Below are 19090 nucleotides of genomic sequence, written 5' to 3'. Positions count from 1 at the left end.
TCTCAGCATCCAAAGAGAGTATCAGTAGAGGGATACCTCTTGATTGGGCATGATGAATAATGTCAATTGTCTTTAAAGTGTTGTCCCGAGCTTCCCGCCCAGGGAGGAATCCCACCTGATCCAAGTGTATGTGTGCGGTTAAGAAAGGTTGCAGCCTATTCGCCAATATTTTCGCGTAGATCTTCAGATCCACGTTCAGCAGAGAGATTGGTCTATAGCTAGAACATAAGTGTGGGTCCCCACCCTTTTTTGGGAGAACAGTGATATGTGCCTCTGTAGTTTGGGGAGGGAAGGGATTTGTGCAGGATGCGTGATTAAATCCTCCCAGCAGGAGAGGTGAAAGGAGCGGAAGGAATGTTTTATAGAATTTGACTGTATATCCATCTGGGCCTGGACTTTTTCCACTCGCTAACGACTGGGTAGCTAACTGCAATTCGGACTCTGTTAAGGGTTCATCTAGAGATGTGGCGGGAGACATTTTTAAAGGGTTCTGTGCTTGTGTTTCAGGCGTGTCGGTCCCAATCAAGGAAGTATTAACAGGGGATGTGTTGTTTGGTATACCATCGAGATTGTATAGTTGAGTATAATATTTATGGAATTCAGTTGTAATATCTTCCGTTTTGTTTAGCATTTGACCCGAGTTGTCTTTTATTTTTGGGATGTGATTTTGGGCTTGTTGGGATTTTAGAGCTCTCGCTAGCATGCGTCCACATTTATTGCTATATCTGTATTCATTCTTTACATACAGATAATTATAGGCCGTGTGTATTTAGTCCTATTACCTGGAGATGTGAGGGGCTGGGGAACCTCCATCGTGACGTCCTTGTACAGACCTTTGTGTCCTTCTAAATACTCCCATTCCTCCATGGAGAAATAGACAGCGACATCCTGACATCTTATAGGAACCTGACACATACAATGATACAGTCATCTCCCCGATCCTTTCATAGCGTTAATGAAAAAATATCCTAGCATTCCCAGCAGTGTCACCTCTCCAGTCATAAGCTCAATCATCTTGTAGGTGAGTTCTAGGATCTTCTGGTCATTGATGTCCTCATGTATCAGGGGGTGAGATGGAGCCCCGGTGATTGGGCTCTGTGGTCTTCCCCATCCCTCAGACACAGGCGCCTGACAGCACTCACTAGAGGTCTTCTTCACTACTGTGTAATCCTGGTTATGGAGAGACAAATTATTAAATCTCACTACAGACATTTCCAGGGTCCTCACCTCTCCAGTTCTGTCCAACTGTTATTCCCATAGATAACAAAGATGTAATGTGACGTCATCAGAATCTCTCACCTCTCCAGTAAGTCGGAAGAGGATCTCTAGGGTGAGGCGCAATATCCTCTCCGCCATCTTGTCTCTGTCCATATCCATCTTTGATGGTTCCATAAGGAAAATTCTCTTAAATAGAAGATCTTCATTGAGAGGATCCGATATTGTAGGGACCTGAATGAGAAGATGATGAGCCTATGTAACATCATAAAAATCCTGTGTAATAATACAATTACTGGAGATAATAAGGGAAAACATATGAGGAGATTTATTATTTTACAGTATTTAGTTTTCTTCTTTACATCTACTAATAAAACCTATATATTTTAGGCCACAGACAACAAGCAGTTTCTTCCTTGGAGTCTGTAGCTGAACTCGTTTCTCAAAGACTCACCTTCCATAAAGCTAATTCTCGTCTCATTTACCGACACTGCAGTCGGCATTAGCAATACTGCAGGAGATATTCATTACACGTGACATGAGAAATAACTACTTCATGAATAGGACGACATCTTCATCTTCTACTAAGGCTCTACAAACATATTTGGCTAGAGTGCTTCACTGACTACATCTCCACCGGTCGTCTATATGAATGTTTCCCGTCTTCCCCGGACTGTAATCTTCTATCAGGTTAGATCTCATGTCTGATTAACACACAGAAGTTTGAGGCTTTCACACATGGTAAGGTTTTTAATATTATACAGAGTAGGACTATCTCGAATGGGTTCACCATGCCATGGTGGGATAGCTTTCATGCTATTTTTGATCAAAAACAGTGTTACTAAGAACCCTATTTTATTTAAATGCACTTTTACTTTTTATTTATTTATTTACAGCAGGGTTTATGATAATTTTTCTTTATAGTTTTTTTCTGATTTATGGCCATAGTAAACATGCGTCTATGTGCCGCATGGATACCAATTTAAACCAAGCTCAAAATCTGTGTTTTTTTCACAGGCACCATAGTGGCCGTGTGGGCCGATGCTATGGATGATACACCCCTAACTATCCAACTATCATTTGGTAAAAATCTCATAGGTCCTGGTTTCATTAGTACCTGCACCAAGAATGGGGCTAAGTGGATATTTATTAAAGGGAATTCACTCCACCTTCTACCCCACGGCTGATTAAAGGGAATCTGTCACTCGCTGGGACTTATCTGACCTCTAATATGGGCAATCAGCCGTGGGGTAGTCATAAAACCAGATATGTATCAAAGCATTGTAAGGTGGCTAATGGTCTCGTAGTCAATGGGAGGTATGTGTCACAGAGATGGCTAGTCTCTGTGATGTAACCCGGAGTGTTTTTCTAGGGCACATAAGCACTAAGAGGATCGGTTGGTGCACCTGGGAGCCGGGTTACGGGTAACTAGGAAAGAATGGGTGAGTCCAGCTACCCACATACCTCACCTCTTGTGTGGTTAACAGCCTATAAAATGAAGGGTGTTGTTTGGCACGTGGTCTGTGTGTTTGGAGGGAGAAGGCCTACTGTGTATGTTTGTCTTGAGACCAAGCCAGGACACTGGACGCTACCCCAGCTTGTGTGCCACACAGGCCTGGCTGAGCAGAGACCTGCTAAGGACATTTACTTTGTTTGCCTGATCTAAAGGCTATTTGCTTTTATGTTTGGCTTCTGGGTTTTTGAAGCCATAAACCCACATGAACTTTTAAAGGAACATGCCTCCTGTTTTCCTCCCGTCGCATCCAAGTGAGTAAAACCCCTACAATATGTATAAAGGAAAGGGTATGGTACTCAGAGAATGTTTCAATAATCCACCTCAATGCAATTCCCCAACAGGTTCATTAGGAGGCTTGATAGAGGGATAATAATTGATGATGCTCAGCATAGTGTGCCTAATAGCCAGGTGTCCATGTTTAAATATCCCACTTCATCCAAAACCCCTCCCAGACTAGGAGGCCCATTCCCATTCCTAGAGGTGAATTGTCACAGGATATACAGAATGGAGTCTGTCTACAATAAAGTACTGCACCTGCGCTACTTCTCATGAGCTAGAGGTTCGATAATGTCCATCACCTAATGTGCATGTCCGGAAATGACGTGCTTTACACTGAAACGCCAGATAAACTGATTGTCGCCGCGCCACTCGTACCTGTGACTGCGCATGGCCGTAGTTATAATTCCACACCGGATGCGCATGAGGGATCATTGTCCGCGATTGCGCATGCCCAGATGTCTGCGCTCCACACCGGAGCACATATGGTATTGGATTGCATTCCACCAAATGAAAAATCCTCTCTCTGAGATCAGCGTCATGGGAGACTAAAAACAAGTATTGCACATCCTCCCATCATGTAATAGGCATGTAGATCTACTTTATCACTACAGAAAATATGGAATGGTGGCCCACAGTATATTCCTAAATGGTCATATTTGACCCCTATTGCATAATTAGAGATACACGAGGAACACCACACTTGTTAGTTACGTAATAGTATAAGTGGAAATAATTCTGATATAGAAGCTCAGAGCTCTCAATGAAGTAAAACAATATGTGAACCTCATTCACAGGAAACTGAGTAGCAATGGGTAGAGTATAAAATCCAAAAATGTAATCCAGAATGGACCTGTATTCACACAAAACAGGCATAGGAAATTTGCTCATTGAGTCCCTTAGGTGCTTATGAATCAAGTCTGGAAATCCACTTACCGTATTTTTCGGACTATAAGACGCACTTTTTTCCTCCAAAATTTTGCGTCTTATGTTGGGGGGGGTGTAATATACATATATATATATATATATACACGGGGTGTGGGGGGAGTAGTAGTGGTGGAGGAGCGGGGCACAGGAGGCAGCAGCTGCCTGCCGCAGCCTACACTGTCCCCGCTGCTAAAAAAAATGAATATTCACTGCTCCCCACGCCCATGGGCGTGGGGAGCAATGAATATTCATGCTCCTTAATAGCAGCACACAGTGTAGCCGCGCTGCGGCTCCTGCTACTGCCGGAATCGCCTGTGCCGCTGTTAAAGGGCATGAATATTCAACCTCTCTCCACGCCCATGGGTGTGGGGAGGGGTGAATATTCATGCCCTTTAATGAGCGGGCACACGAGATAGCCGGCAGCAGCAGGAGCCGTAGGGCGGCTCCGCTGTGTGCCGGCTATGAAGGAGAATGAAGTCACTGCTCCCCGCGCACACAGTCCCAGCGTGGGGAGCAATGACTTCCAGCAGCTCATCTCTCCTTGTGAGCCGCGCATGGCAGTGATGTCATGCGCGGCTCACATGTAGAGATCAGTGTGAGCAGACAGGACGCAGCGCTGGAGGAGAGAAGAGAGGTGAGTAGGAGTGTTTATTTTTTTTTATGTGCAGCATGATGGGGATTAGGGGGACCATGCATGCTAGGATAAAGAATGAAGGGTGCCATGCATACTAGGATAGGGATGAGGGGTGCCATGCATACCAGGATAGGGATGAGGGGTGCCATGCATACCAGGATAGGGATGAGGGGTGCCATGCATACCAGGATAGGGATGAGGGGTGCCATGCATACCAGGACAGAGATGAGCGGTGCCATGCATACCAGGATAGGGATGAGGGGTGCCATGCATACCAGGATGGAGGGGTTCCATGCATACCAGAATGGAGGGATGCCAGGCATACCAGGATGGAGGGATGCCAGGAATACCAGGATGAGGATGGGGACCACGTATAAAAGGAAGGGGGGCATATATACCAGGATGGGGGATATTGTCAGAATTGGGGGACAATACCCCTATACCAGTGTCAGCAGAAGACCCCCTCTCCCTTAAAAGTGCATCATGACCACATTTTTTGCTTAATTTTTTTTTTATTTTCCTCCTCTAAAACCTAGGTGTTTCTTATTGTCCGGTGCGTCTTATAGTCCGAAAAATACGGTACTTTCCTTTTTGAGGATACATCTATTAGATCACCTCCTCTCACATTGGGTTTAACTATCTCATTGATACAAAAGGAGATGTCTCCGGTTTCACCTCAATGTACACTGTTCATGTGTCTCATTAATGGGGTATCCCGAACATGGAGTATTTCGCCCAAATGCCCTCCATCCTCCTCCTATACTCCCTCTTGGTCATGCATACATAATCTAGGGGACAGGTGCATGTGGCCATATCTAAAAGTCCTGAGGTTTTACAGTTGGAATAATCCCTCTGGAAAAAGATTTTACCTGTAGAGGAACTCGAGAAAGATTTACATGGTCTCATCCAATTACATGTACAACTTTCTCCACATCTAAAGGTCAGGAACTCTCCCGCCGACCGTAGCTGTATGCGCTGAGCCAGGGCACCGCAAAACCTTTCAAATACCGCCGGATCCTGGGGGAAAGTCTCCTGACGTCCCGGGGAGCGTTCCTGGAAAGCAAGACTGCCGCAATGACCCGCACCAGGCAGCGGGATCCCGACCCTGGAAGAGGAGGTAGGGGCCAAGATGGTGCCGTGGCTCAGGAGGAGGCGGCCAGAGCGAACACAGCATGCTCCAGGAGGATGTCGGCTGCTGCACGCCTGGAGAAGTTTGCGAGGGTGGAAGCAAGTGACAATAAAGCTGGACTCTCAGAGTGGGAGGCTGGGGCAGATAATGACATGGAGGATCAGCAGAGTACAATAGGTACAGTGAACTGTGAGGCTAATGGCTCTGAAGATGATGGGCAGGACAAAAATGTGGAGTCTGATGTTGATCCTGATGTTTGAGAACCCACTTTGAGGCTGCGTGCCCACGATGCGTTTTTCATGCGTTTCTGCTGCGGAATTTCCACAGCGGAAACGCATCAAAAACGCATGGTAATCCGCACCCCATGGTCCCCAATGGCATTCCGCAATGTCAATGCACATGCTGCAGATTTTTCCGCAGCGATTCTGCAGCGCAAATAAATCCGCAGCATATTCATTAATTTTGCGGAAGTGCAGCGGAAGCGCCGCCATTGACTTGCATTGAGACGCATATAATGCGCGTCTGTACATTTGTACAAGCGGATTATATGCGGTTCTCATCCAGATCTGGGTACCATTGTACCTGTAAAAAAAAGAATAAAATAATAAATAAAGTTTATATTCACCTGTCCAGCGGCCCCTGCAGCGCTTACCTTCCAGGACCTGAGATGACGTCGCGGTCATGTGACCGCAGGCTGTCTCGCGAGATGCCGGCAACCCGGAAGAAGCCAGGACGAGCGCGACAGCACACGCGGCGTGGGTTCGGGGGTAAGTATAGCTTTATTTTTTTATTTTTACGGTCACACTGTATAAATCCATGCCTTTTGCATGGATTTATACAGTGTGACCTAGTTGTCAAGCACTTTCCAAGTGATGCTATCGCCTGGAAAGTGCTTGTCAGTCCGCATGCGGAAACACATGTGTTAATGCATGTGGGTACGCAATTGAATCCGCATGTATTCCGCAGGAAAAACGCATGCACAATCTGCATGCGTTTTTTCTGCCAGGGAGATGCAGAAATGCTGCAGAAATTTTCTGCATCGTGGGCACATAGCCTGAAAGATGTGTTTACTGTGGTGTCATATTGCAAACAAACGCTTACTAAGCTGTCAAAGCAGGTTACTGGTGTGCAAGCAGAAATTACTAATATTAAAGCTGCCATGCAGAAAGCCGATGTCCACACAGGAGAGGTGGAGGAAAGAGTGAGCACGGCTGAAGACACCATAATATCTGTGCAAGCTGCTCAAAAAAAGCAGGACAAGCTGTTAACTGATGTTATTGCTAAAAATGACGACTTGGAAAACAGGTCGAGACATAATAATGTCAGGATAGTGGGGGTCCCGGAAAAAGCAGAAGGATCAAACCGTACAGAATTTTTTGAGAATTTGCTGTTGGAAAAATTTTGAGCTGATAAACTGTCGAAGGTCTTTGTTGTAGAGCGAGCTCATAGAGTCCCACTGAGTCCCCAGCCTCCAGGAACAGCCCCCCGAGCCATGCTTGCTTCTGTAATAAGACAGTCAGACGTGGTAAAGGGATTTCGGTATGGAATGGTTGAGGAGAAGATAGCGCTGTACGCAGATGATATTTTATTATTCTTACAGGACCCTCAGGCATCATTACATGGTGCAATAGCTATCATCAATAGATTTGGTCTGTTATCTGGGTTACAAATTAATTGGGATAAATCTCATATTATGGAAATAGATACTTTGGATGGCTTAGATGTTGAACACGTAGAACGTACACAACTTAGATTAGTACGAGAGTTTAAATATCTTGGAATTACAATAACACTACCAGTAAAGGAGTACCTTCAGTTGAATGTATACCCGATAATTGGGAAATTAAAAGATAAAGCATCTACGTGGAGAAAAATGAGCCTCTCGGTGGTGTAACGCACCAATCTTCTTAGAATGGTGATGATGCCAAAATTGCTATATGTTTTACATAACTCCCCTGTGTGGATCCCTCGGTCGGTGTTCCAGCGTATTAATTCAATATTTAGGGATCTGCTTTGGAGTGGAGGAAAACCCAGGATTAAGCTGGAGACTCTCCAGAGGCCGAAAGAAGAGGGGGGTCTCGCCTTACCAACCCCGTGGATATACTTTTTGGCAGCACAGTCCCAACATATTAGAGGGTGGGCGCTGAGGGCAGTGAAAGGGACTATTCAGGCGGTTTTGGAAGCTCATCCTAAAAAAAGTCCATTGGTGGTGGGCCTAGAGTCGGGATTTTTTGGGAAGAAAGGCAGGTCATACCCGACCTGTGGCCTAGTCCATAAACTGTGGACGAGGGTGAAGAGGATTAGTCATATCTAGGAATCTCCTCTTTACACCGCTCATCACCCCTCACATATGTCTCTGTAGTATTAACCCCTGCTGTATTAGTATGCACAAATTGCATCCCCCCGTTCAGTGAGGGCTGCTGCACTGAGCCCGCACTGAACCGAGCACATGTCAGCTGATTCTTACAGCTGACATGTTCCCACAACAGCCGCGGGTGGAATCGCGATCCACCCGCGGCTGTTAACATGTTAAATGCCGCTGTCAATCTCCGACAGCGGCATTTAACGCGGCGCTTCCGGGAAGCGTGTCCTAAGCCCCGCCCATCGGTGACCCCGTCACGTGACTGCGGGTCACCGATGGGTGCGCATGACAACCCAGGGTCTGCAGCAGACGCCTGTGGTTGTCATGAGCTGGTCGGTAAGAGCGCCACCAAGTGGCCGGCGCTCATAGCACAGGACCAATTCTGCTATATGCAGGGGATCTCCTGATCCCTGTATGTAGCAGAGGCGATCGGATAGTTGCTGCTTCTAGTCTCCTATGGAGACTATTGAAGCAAGCAAAGAGTGAAAAAAAAAAGTTTTTAAAAATATAAAAAAAATTTAAAAAATATAAAAAGTTTAAATCAACCCCCTTTCGCCCCATTCAAAATAAAATATATATAAAAAAAAAACCCTACATAGACATGTTTGGTATCGCCGCGTTCAGAATCGCCCGATCTATCAATTTAAAAAAAGAATTAATTAGATTGGTAAACGGCGTAACGAGAAAAAAATTCTAAATGCCAGAATTACGTCTTTTGGTCGCCGCAAAATTGCAATAAAATGCAATAACGGGTGATCAAAACATCGGATCTACCCCAAAATGTTATCAATAAAAACGTCAGCCCGGCGACCAAAAAATAAGCCCTCACCCAGCCCCAGATCCCGAAAAATGGAGACGCTACAGGTCTTAGAAAATGGAGCTATTTTTTTTTTTTTTTTTTACCAAATTTTTGATTTTTTTTTCACCACTTAAATATAAAAGAACCTATACATGTTTGGTGTCTACGAACTCGTAATGACATGGAGAAACAGAACGGCAGGTCAGTTTTAGCATTCAGTGAACGTGGTAAAAAAAATAAATAAAAAACAACTGTGGTATTGCACTTTTTTTGCAATTTTACCGCACTTGGAATTTTTTTCCCCTTTGCCCGTACACGATATGGTAAAACTAGTAATGGCGTTGAAAAGTACAACTCGTCCCGCAAAAAATAAGCCCTCACATGGCCATATTGACCAAAAAATAAAAACGCTATGGCTCTGGGAACAAGGGGAGCAAAAAACGAAAAAAGCAAAAACGGAAAATGCTCTGGTTCTTAAGGGGTTAATATGGGTCAGATCTTCACCCTGAAACAAATATTGTAAAAGTCACAGACAGATGGAGAAGTCACATCGATGATCAGCTCTAATCCTGCCATCTCCACCGTTCTCATTACACAAGTATAAAACATATAATACTGGTGGATAAAACAAAACTGAACACAAGACCTTCACAGCCATCTACACATCATAGGGGAGATCTCATGACACCTTCTCTCCATCTACCTGATGATCCTGAGGAACATTGGGATCTTCTTCTTTACAGTCCTGTGGAAGAAGAGGATGGGGACATCTCTCTGGTGTTGTCCTCTTACTGGATAGATCTGGAGGAAACACATACAGGGACTGAATTAATTCTTTACATACAGATAATTATAGGCCGTGTGTATTTAGTCCTGTCTATTACCTGGTGATGTGAGGAGCTGGGGAACCTCCATCATGACGTCCTTGTACACATCTTTGTGTCCTTCTAAATACTCCCACTCCTCCATGGAGAAATAGACAGCGACATCCTGACACCTTATAGGAACCTGACACATACAATGATACCGTCATCTCCCCGATCCCTTCATAGCATTACTGTATAATGTCCCAGCAATCCCAGCAGTGTCACCTCTCCAGTCAGCAGCTCAATCATCTTGTAGGCGAGTTCTAGGATCTTCTGGTCATTGATGTCCTCATGTATCAGGGGGTGAGGTGGAGGCCCCGTGATTAATCTCTGGTTATGGAGAGACACATTAATAAATCTCACTACAGACATTTCCAGAGTCCTCACCTCTTCAGTTCTGTCCATCCGTTATTCCCATAGATAAGAATGATGTAATGTGACGCCATCAGAATCTCTCACCTCTCCAGTAAGCCGGAAGAGGATCTCTAGGGTGAGGTGTAATATCCTCTCCACCATCTTGTCCATCATTTTCCTGGATAAATCAGGAAAATGTTCTTATATAGACGACTTTCACTGAGAGGATCCGGTATTTTAGAGAACTGAATGAGAAAAAGATAAGCTGATGGATAAGACCATTTTTCTGCAAACGATGATGCGGAATCCAAAATGTACCACGAGTACCCTTCATCCCTTAATCTAGTGTTCAGATCTATTGCCTGTATATTAAAATCTGTGACATTCGAGCAGTACCTTCTCAACTGTAATATTTGGCCCTTGAGTTTTCCTCTTTTTATGGGGATGGGGGTGGTGGTTATCCCACTTCAATAGTTTATTAGTGCTTGAAGGTTTATGGTAGATGAGTGTCCCTATGGTCCCATTACAATCATTCTTGATCAGTACATACAGGAAAGCCAACTGGTAATAATTGGTGTTGGTCTGCTCCTTTAAACAAAATGTACTTTTCAGGTTATATCCTCAGTACCCTCACTTTTCTTCGCTTCTTTTGAGGCCCACACAGTCAGACTCTACCGGCCCTTCTCCCTGCCAGTGGCGGTTGTGTATCGCCCTCCGGGCCCCGCCCGTCAGTTTGTGGATCACTTTGCCACTTGGCTTCCAAACTTTCTATCCTATGACATCCCCACCCTCATCATGGGAGACTTTAACATCCCAATTGGCGATTCCCTCTACCTATCTGCCGCTCATCTTTTATCGCTAACTTCCTACTTCGGCCTTTCACAGCTTACTAATTCTCCTACACTAAAAGATGGAAATACTCTTTGACCTGATCTTCGCCCAGCTCTGTTCAATACATGACATTACTAACTCTCCTCTTCCGCTCTCTGATCACAACCTTCTCTCATTCTCTGTCAAGAACTGTCACCCTGCTCAAGACCCCCCACTTTCCACACTTATAGAAATATACATGCCATTAACACCCAGAAATTTATGAAAACGTTGCAATGATCATTGGCCCCAATCTCCTCCCTCTCATGCCCTGACTCTGCACTGAAGCATTATAACAAAATATTGCAATGCGCCCTGGATGAAGGTGCACCTCCTACACAGAGAACAACTCGGCACAGACGGCGACAACCCTGGAACACGCTGCACATTTTTTCAAACACCTGTTTGACACTTTTCACTCTCTCCTTAATCAATCCGCACAGGCCCCAACCACCGACCTCAGCACTGAAGATCTCGCCAATTATTTCAAAGAAAAAATTGACCATATCCGACAGGAAAATTTTTTCTCAATCCCCAAATGTTATGCATGCTCCTCCCTCCCACATTGCATCTTGCTCATTTTCTGACTTCAAACCAGTCACGGAAGAAGAAGTGACAAGGCTCCTTGCTTCTTCTCGCTCTACCACCTGCACCAGTGACCCTATTCCTTCACATCTCCTTCAGTCCCTTTCTCCAGCTGCCACCACTCACCTAACTAATTTTCAAAATTTTAATTTTTATGCCCTTAAATCAGAGATATATGTTACACAAAATAGTTAATAAATAAAATTTCCCACATGTCTACTTTACATCAGCGCAATTTTGGAACCAAATTTTTTTTCTAGTAAGCAGCTATGAGGGTTAAAAGTTGACCAGCAATTTCTCATTTTTACAACAAAATTTACAAAACCATTTTTTTTAGGGACCACATCACATTTCAAGTGACTTTGAAGGGCCTTTATGACAGAAAATACCCAAGAGTGACACCATTCTAAAAACTGCACCCCTCAAGGTGCTCAAAACCACATTCAAGAAGTTTATTAACCCTTCAGGTTCTTCACAGGAATTTTTGGAATGTGGAAGAAAAAAATTAACATTTAACTTTTTTCACAAAAATGTTACTTTAGACCCAATTTTTTTTGTTTTCGCAGGGGTAACAGGAAAAAATGGACCCCAAAATTTGTTGTGCAATTTCCCCTGAGCACGCAGATACCCCATATGTGAGGAAAAAACACTGTTTGAGCGCACAGCAGGGCTCGGAAGGGAAGGAGCGCCATTTGACTTTTTGATTGTAAAATTTGCTTGAATAATTAGCGGACGCCATGTAAAGTTTGGAGAGCCCCTGATGTGCCTAAACAGTGGAAATCCCCCACAAGTGAACCCATTTTGGAAACTAGACCCCTTAGGGAACCTATCTAGATGTATGGTGATCAACTTGAACACCCAGGTGCTTCACAGAAGTTTATAACATTGAACCGTAAAAATAAAATGTTCACATTTTTTCAGCAAAAATGTTTTTCAGCTCCCAATTTTGCATTTTCATAAGGGTAACAGGAGAAATTGCACTATGCAATTTGTTGTGCAATTTCTCCTGAGTAAGCAGATACCCCATATGTGCGGGAAAACCACTGTTTGGGCATGCAGCAGGATTCAGAAGGAGAGGAGCGCTATTTGACTTTTTGAATGTAAAATTTGCTTGAATAATTAGCGGACGCCATGTTGTGTTTGGAGAGCCCCTGATGTGCCTAAACAGTGGAAACCCCCCACAAGTGACACCATTTTGGAAACTAGACACCTCAGGGAACTTATCTAGATGTGTGGTGAGCACCCTGAACCCCCAAGTGTTTTACAGAAGTTTATAACATGGAGCCGTGAAAATAAAAAAATCAAACTTTTACCACAAAAATTATGTTTTAGCCCCAATTTTTTATTTTCACAAGGGTAAGAGGGGAAAATGGACCCCAAAAACTGTTGTGCAATTTTTCCTGAGTACTCCAATACCCCATATGTGGAGAAAATACAGTGTTTGGGCACACGGCAGAGTTCAGAAGGGAAGGAGCACTGTGTGACTTTTTGAACGCAAAATTGGCTGGAATCGAGAGCGGATGCCATGTCGCGTTTGGAGAGCCCCTGATGTGCCTACGTAGTGGAAACCCCCCACAAGTGACCCCATTTTGGAAACTACACACCTCAAGGATTTTATCAAGGGGTATAGTGAACATTTTGAACCCAGAGGAACGACACAGAATTTGATAACATTAGGTCATCATATTCAATAAGTTGTCATTAGTCTTGAGTGCAAGTGCTCGCTATTTGAGTTTGCATAGGGTGCTCAGATATGCACCATGTATCGTGGGTGCTCGAGTGACATGCTCGTGTCCCCGCCCCGCATGCTTCACGGTTATTAGACACCCAAAAAAAAACATGCGGGGATCGCTGGTGCATGGCAGGCAATCACCGCAAGGTTTTTTTGGCTGTATAACAGCTGCAAAACATTTGGGGCGGAGACTCAAGCATGTCACTCGAGCACCCACTATACTCAGTGCATACCCGAGCACACGATGCAAACTCAAGTAGCGAGCACTTGCGTTCAACATTAGTCACCATATCGTCATTTTTTTTTTCTCTACTTCTGAAAAAATCCCAACCCCAACCCTAACCATAGCCCAACCCTAACTCTAGCCTAACCCTAGCCCAACCCTAACCCTAGCCCAACCCCAACCCTAACCCTAGAGTTTATTTTTTACGCCGTTCCTCGTGCGGTATAAGTGATTAGACGACTTTATTCTTCAGGTCGGTGCAATTACAGTGATGCCAGATTCATATCGGGTTTTTATGACTGACAGCTGTCACACACTAAAAGACACATTTTTTTGCAGACTAGTTTTTACATCGCCATATTTTGAGAGCTATAATTTTTCCATATTTTGGCCGACAGTCATGTGATGGCTTGTTTTTTGCGGGACAAGTTGACATTTTTATTGGTACCATTTTCGGACACGTGACATTTTTTGATCGCTTTCTATTCTTATTTTTAGAAGGCAGAATGAACAAAAACCAACAATTCAGGAATTGTTTTTTTGAGGTTTTTTTTAATACTGTTCTGCATGTGGTAAAATTGATAAGGTAGCTTTATTCTTTGGGTCAGTACGTTTACAGCAGTACTACATTTATATATTTTTTTAGATTTTGGCGCTTTTACACAAGAAAAACTATTTTATAGAAAAAAGAATTGTTTTTGCATCGCTTTATTCTGAGAGCTATAACTTTTTTATTTTTCGGCCGTTGGAGCTGCATGGTGGCTTGTTTTTTGAGGGATAAGATGACGTTTTCAGCGGTACCATTGTTATTTACATTAGTCTTTTTGATCGCGTTTTATTCCATTTTTTGTTTGGCGGTATGATGATAAAGCATCGTTTTATGGTTTTTTTTGTTTGTTTTTTTTATCGTGTTCACTAAAGGGGTTAACTAGCAGGACAGTTTTATAGGTCAGGTCATTCCGGACGCGGCGATACCAAATATGTGTACTTTTATTGGTTTATTTTTTTTTTTCATAAGATTATTTATTTATGGGTACAATATATATATATATATTTTTTTTCTTTTTTTTTTCTGACATTTTTATTACTTTTACACATTGTCCCACTATGGGACTTTCACTTTTTGCAGCCTGATCGGCTGCATGACATAGAGAGCAGCAGCTCCCCATGCCATGCAGCCTGTCAGCGCTGCACAGGGAAAAGTTACTTTGGTCGTGCACTGTGCATGACCAAAGCAACTTCATGCCTCCTGGTGTCCCGGATGTTGTCATGATGACGTCGGGTCACCATGGGAACATCCGGGACCGGACTCAGATGCCGCTGGACACCGGCAGAGAAGGTAAGTATCGCGCTTACCTCCTCTTGCCACCGGAATGCTGCGATTGATTTTGATCGCATTTCGGGGGTTAATGTGCCGGGAGCGGTGCGGGACTGCTCCCTGCACATAGCACTGGGTGTCAGCTGTAACAATCAGCTGACACTCGGCGGCGATCTCGCCCGCACCGCTTGTGTGCGGGCGAAATCGCCAGGGTGTATTAATACGTATCAGGCCCATAAGGCCCAGGGCACAGATATGTACTAATACGCCCTGGGTCATAAAGGGGTTACACACGCCAGCATACATCCATGACTTAAAAAAACATCCCTGGACCAGAACTGTGCTGCTAACTACAGACCTGTTTCCAATCTTCCCTTTATCTCTAAACTCCTGGAATGACTGGTCCACTCCTGTCTAATACACAATCTCTCAGATAACTCCCTTCTTGACCCTTTACAATCTGGTTTCCGCTCCTTACATTCTACTGAAACTGCACTCACTAAAATGTCTAATGATCTAACAGCCAAATCTAATGGTCACTAGTCACTGGTGATTCTCCTGAATCTCTCTGCAGCATTCAACACTGTGGATCTACCTCTCTGCCTGCTCCTTCACTGTGTCTTTTGCTGGCTCCTCTTCCTCTCCCCTTCCCCTTATTGTCGGGGTTCCTCAATGATCAGTACTAGGCCCCCTTCTTTTCTCCTTATATACAGCTCCTATTGGACAAACAATCGGTAGATTCGGTTTTTAGTACCATCTCTATGCTGATGACACCCAATTATACACCTCTTCTCCGGACATCACCCCTGCATTATTACAAAATACCAGTGATTGTCTTTCAGCTCTCTCTAACACTATTTCCTCCCTCTATCTAAAATTTAATCTGTCAAAAACTGAACTACTCATATTTCCTCCCTCCACTAACCTACCTGTGCCCGATATTGCCATTTCTGTTTGTGGCTCCATCATTACTCCCCAGCAAAATGCCCGCTGTCTTGGGGTCATACTTGATTCAGATCTTTCCTTCACTCCTCACATCAAATCACTCGCTCGATCGTGTCATCTACACCTCCAAAACATCTCTAGAATCAGAAATTTTCTTACTTTTGACTCTGTAAAAACTCTTACTGTAGCTCTTACTCATTCTCGTCTGGACTATTGCAACTCTTTACTTATCGGTCTCCCTCTTTCTAAACTTTCCCCTCTCCAATCCGTCCTGAACGCAGCAGCCAGGATCATATTCCTCACCAACCGATACACCGATGCCTCTTCCCTGTGCCAGTCATTGCACTGATTGCCCATCCAATACAGAGTTCAATATAAACTTATTGCTCTTACCCACAAAGCTCTCGACGATTCAGCACCGCCCTACATCACCTCCCTCGTCTCAGTCTACCACCCTACCCGTGCACTCCATTCTGCTAATGACTTAAAACTAAAATCCTCCTCCAAACCTCTCACTCCCGTCTCCAAGATTTCTCGCATGCTGCACCAATTCTTTGGAATGCACTACCCAGGACAATTTGATTAATTCCCAATACTCACAGTTTTAAGCGTGCCGTAAAAACCCATTTCTTTAGATTGGCCTATCACCTCAACACACTTATCTAACTGTCCCAGTTTGGCCCATATTTAAATTTTCTTCAAAATCATGCTCATACCATCCATGCACTGAATAGCCTCTGCCTGTACTGTACACATACTGGCTGGGGACCAGTTCATGTAGTGTTATGTACTTACCCTATTTAGTATATTAAGGCAGTATTATACAATATATGTACATTTTACCTTTTGTGTCTCCCCTATTTCCTTATAGACTGTAAGCTTGCGAGCAGGGCCCTCACTCCTTCTAATATCTGAGTTATGCTTATTCTGTAAAGTCTGTATTGTCTGTATAAGTCCCCCCCTAAATTGTAAAGTGCTGCGGAATGTGTTGTCGCTTTAAAAATAAAAATTATTATTATAATAAATTCAGATGTAAATCTAAGGCCCACTCTATTGATGTTGAGTTCCCCGACAAATTAAAAAGATTGTTCACTCGTCCCTGACCAGGTGATAAAAATGTAGTCAATATATTTGTACCATACCCCAATATATGGATACCATCACTGATGATCATCCCTGAATATTGTGGATTCCTCCCACCAGTCCAGGGATAAGTTAGCATATGAGGGGGCACAGAGGCTCCCCATCGCAGTACCGCTGAGCTGGTGGAAGTACTTCCTGTCAAAAAGAAAGAAGTTATGAGTAAGAATGAATTTTAGAAGATCCTCCATGAAGTCATTATGTCTGCTACACTGTATTGATCTCGATTTCAAGAAATGTCTTTCTCCTCTGATACCATCCTCATGCGGTATATTACTGTACAAAGCCTCGATATCTAGTAAGGCCTGCTCCCCTACATGCATGTATACATGCTCGAGGGTCTACATGGAGGGGAGCAAGCAGAGGGAAAACCATTTTCCAGAGGGATTATTCCAACTGCAGGACCTCAGGCGATACTGGGGGAACATTATACTGTGGAGGGCATCATACATACTGCATAAGGGGCATAAGGGGGCATTACACTGTGTGGGGCCATCATACATCCTGCATAAGGGGGGCATTACACTGTGTGGGGCATTATACATACTGTATAAGGGGCATAATGGGGGCATTACACTGTGTGGAGGCATCATACATACTGCATAAGGGGCATAATGGGGGCATTACACTGTGTGGGGCATCATATATACTGCATAAGGGGGGCATTACACTGTGTGGGGGGATCATACATACTTTATAAGGGGCATAATGGGGGCATTACACTGTGTGGGGGGCATCATACATACTGCATAAGGGGAATAATGGGGGCATTACACTGTGTGGGGGCATCATACATACTGCATAAGGGGCATAATGGGGGCATCATACATCCTGCATAAGGGGCATAATGGGGGCATTACACTGTGGGGGGCATCATACATCCTGCATAAGGGGCATAATGGGGGCATTACACTGTGTGGGGGCATCATACATCCTGCATAAGGGGCATAATGGGGGCATTACACTGTGTGGGGGCATCATACATCCTGTATAAGGGGCATAATGGGGGCATTACACTGTGTGGGGGCATCATACATCCTGCATAAGGGGCATAATGGGGGCATTACACTGTGTGGGGGCATCATACATCCTGCATAAGGGGCATAATGGGGGCATTACACTGTGTGGGGGCATCATACATCCTGCATAAGGGGCATAATGGGGGCATTACACTGTGTGGGGGGCATCATACATCCTGCATAAGGGGCATAATGGGGGCATTACACTGTGGGGGGCATCATACATCCTGCATAAGGGGCATAATAGGGGCATTACACTGTGGGGGGCATCATACATACTGTATAAGGGGCATAATGTGGGCATTACACTGTGTGGGGGCATCATACATACTGCATAAGGGGCATAATGGGGGCATTACACTGTGTGGGGGCATCATACATCCTGCATAAGGGGCATAATGGGAGCATTACAGTGTGGGGGCATCATACATCCTGTATAGGGGCATAATGGGGGCATTACACTGTGGGGCCAGTAAAGGGGTCCTGTACTATGAGAACAATACGTTTCCTCCCTTCCTGTCTCCATAGTTGGGTCGTATGTATCTATTACAGGAAACAGAACAAAAACCTTATGATTCTTATAAAGGGGCAACACAAGACCCCAAAAGAGTCTCCGTGCTGAAGGGGTTAATGCCCCCTGCGCCCAGTAATGGGGGTCTCCACATACCTCCACCTGCAGAGCCACCACCACATATATGGCTGCTCTGTGCGCACAGGAGCTGTGATGAGGTCACAGGAGGGGAGGAGTCAGGGGTCACATGATCAGGGGCCTCAGTGGATGCAGGACTCTGCTGTGCTGGTTGTCATGGTGCTGGATGAGCTGAAGTTTATGTGTGGGGTCAGGAGGGGTTTACAGTGTGGATGTAGCAGAGCCGCGTGTGTACGAGGTGTACGGAGCAGAGCCGCGTGTGTACGAGGTGTACGGAGCGGAGCCGTGTGTGTACTAGGTGTACGGAGCAGAGCCGCATGTGTACGAGGTGTACGGAGCAGAGCCGCGTGTGTACGAGGTGTACGGAGCGGAGCCGCGTGTGTACGAGGTGTACGGAGCGGAGCCGCGTGTGTACGAGGTGTACGGAGCGGAGCCGTGTGTGTACGAGGTGTACGGAGCAGAGCCGCGTGTGTACGAGGTGTACGGAGCAGAGCCGCGTGTGTACGAGGTGTACGGAGCAGAGGCGCACGT

General features: G+C 44.8%; 1 protein-coding gene and 1 long non-coding RNA gene across 2 annotated transcripts; both read right to left on the bottom strand.

The window, feature by feature from the left end:
- Positions 1-284: 284 nt before the first annotated feature.
- On the bottom strand, positions 285-9875 carry LOC141217353 (zinc finger protein 189-like). Its single transcript, XM_073665780.1, has 5 exons — positions 9743-9875; positions 9562-9659; positions 1300-1449; positions 991-1170; positions 285-906 (listed from the first exon to the last, which is right to left on the bottom strand). The coding sequence occupies exons 1-5, from the start codon at positions 9873-9875 to the stop codon at positions 739-741; spliced, it is 729 nt and encodes a 242-aa protein (XP_073521881.1). The 3' UTR covers positions 285-738.
- Positions 9876-9951: 76 nt separating this feature from the next.
- On the bottom strand, positions 9952-18642 carry LOC141217362 (uncharacterized). The gene is made up of 3 exons (XR_012286206.1): positions 18578-18642; positions 10184-10323; positions 9952-10054 (listed from the first exon to the last, which is right to left on the bottom strand). It is a non-coding gene; the product is annotated as an uncharacterized lncRNA (long non-coding RNA).
- Positions 18643-19090: the final 448 nt, after the last annotated feature.

Source organism: Phyllobates terribilis, unplaced genomic scaffold (genome assembly GCF_046119375.1).
Source record: "Phyllobates terribilis strain yellow unplaced genomic scaffold, ASM4611937v1 Scaffold_238__1_contigs__length_3037890, whole genome shotgun sequence".
NCBI classification, from domain to species: Eukaryota; Metazoa; Chordata; class Amphibia; order Anura; family Dendrobatidae; genus Phyllobates; species Phyllobates terribilis.
Note: the sequence above shows the minus strand (reverse complement) of the source record. Positions and strands in the feature narration are given on the sequence as shown.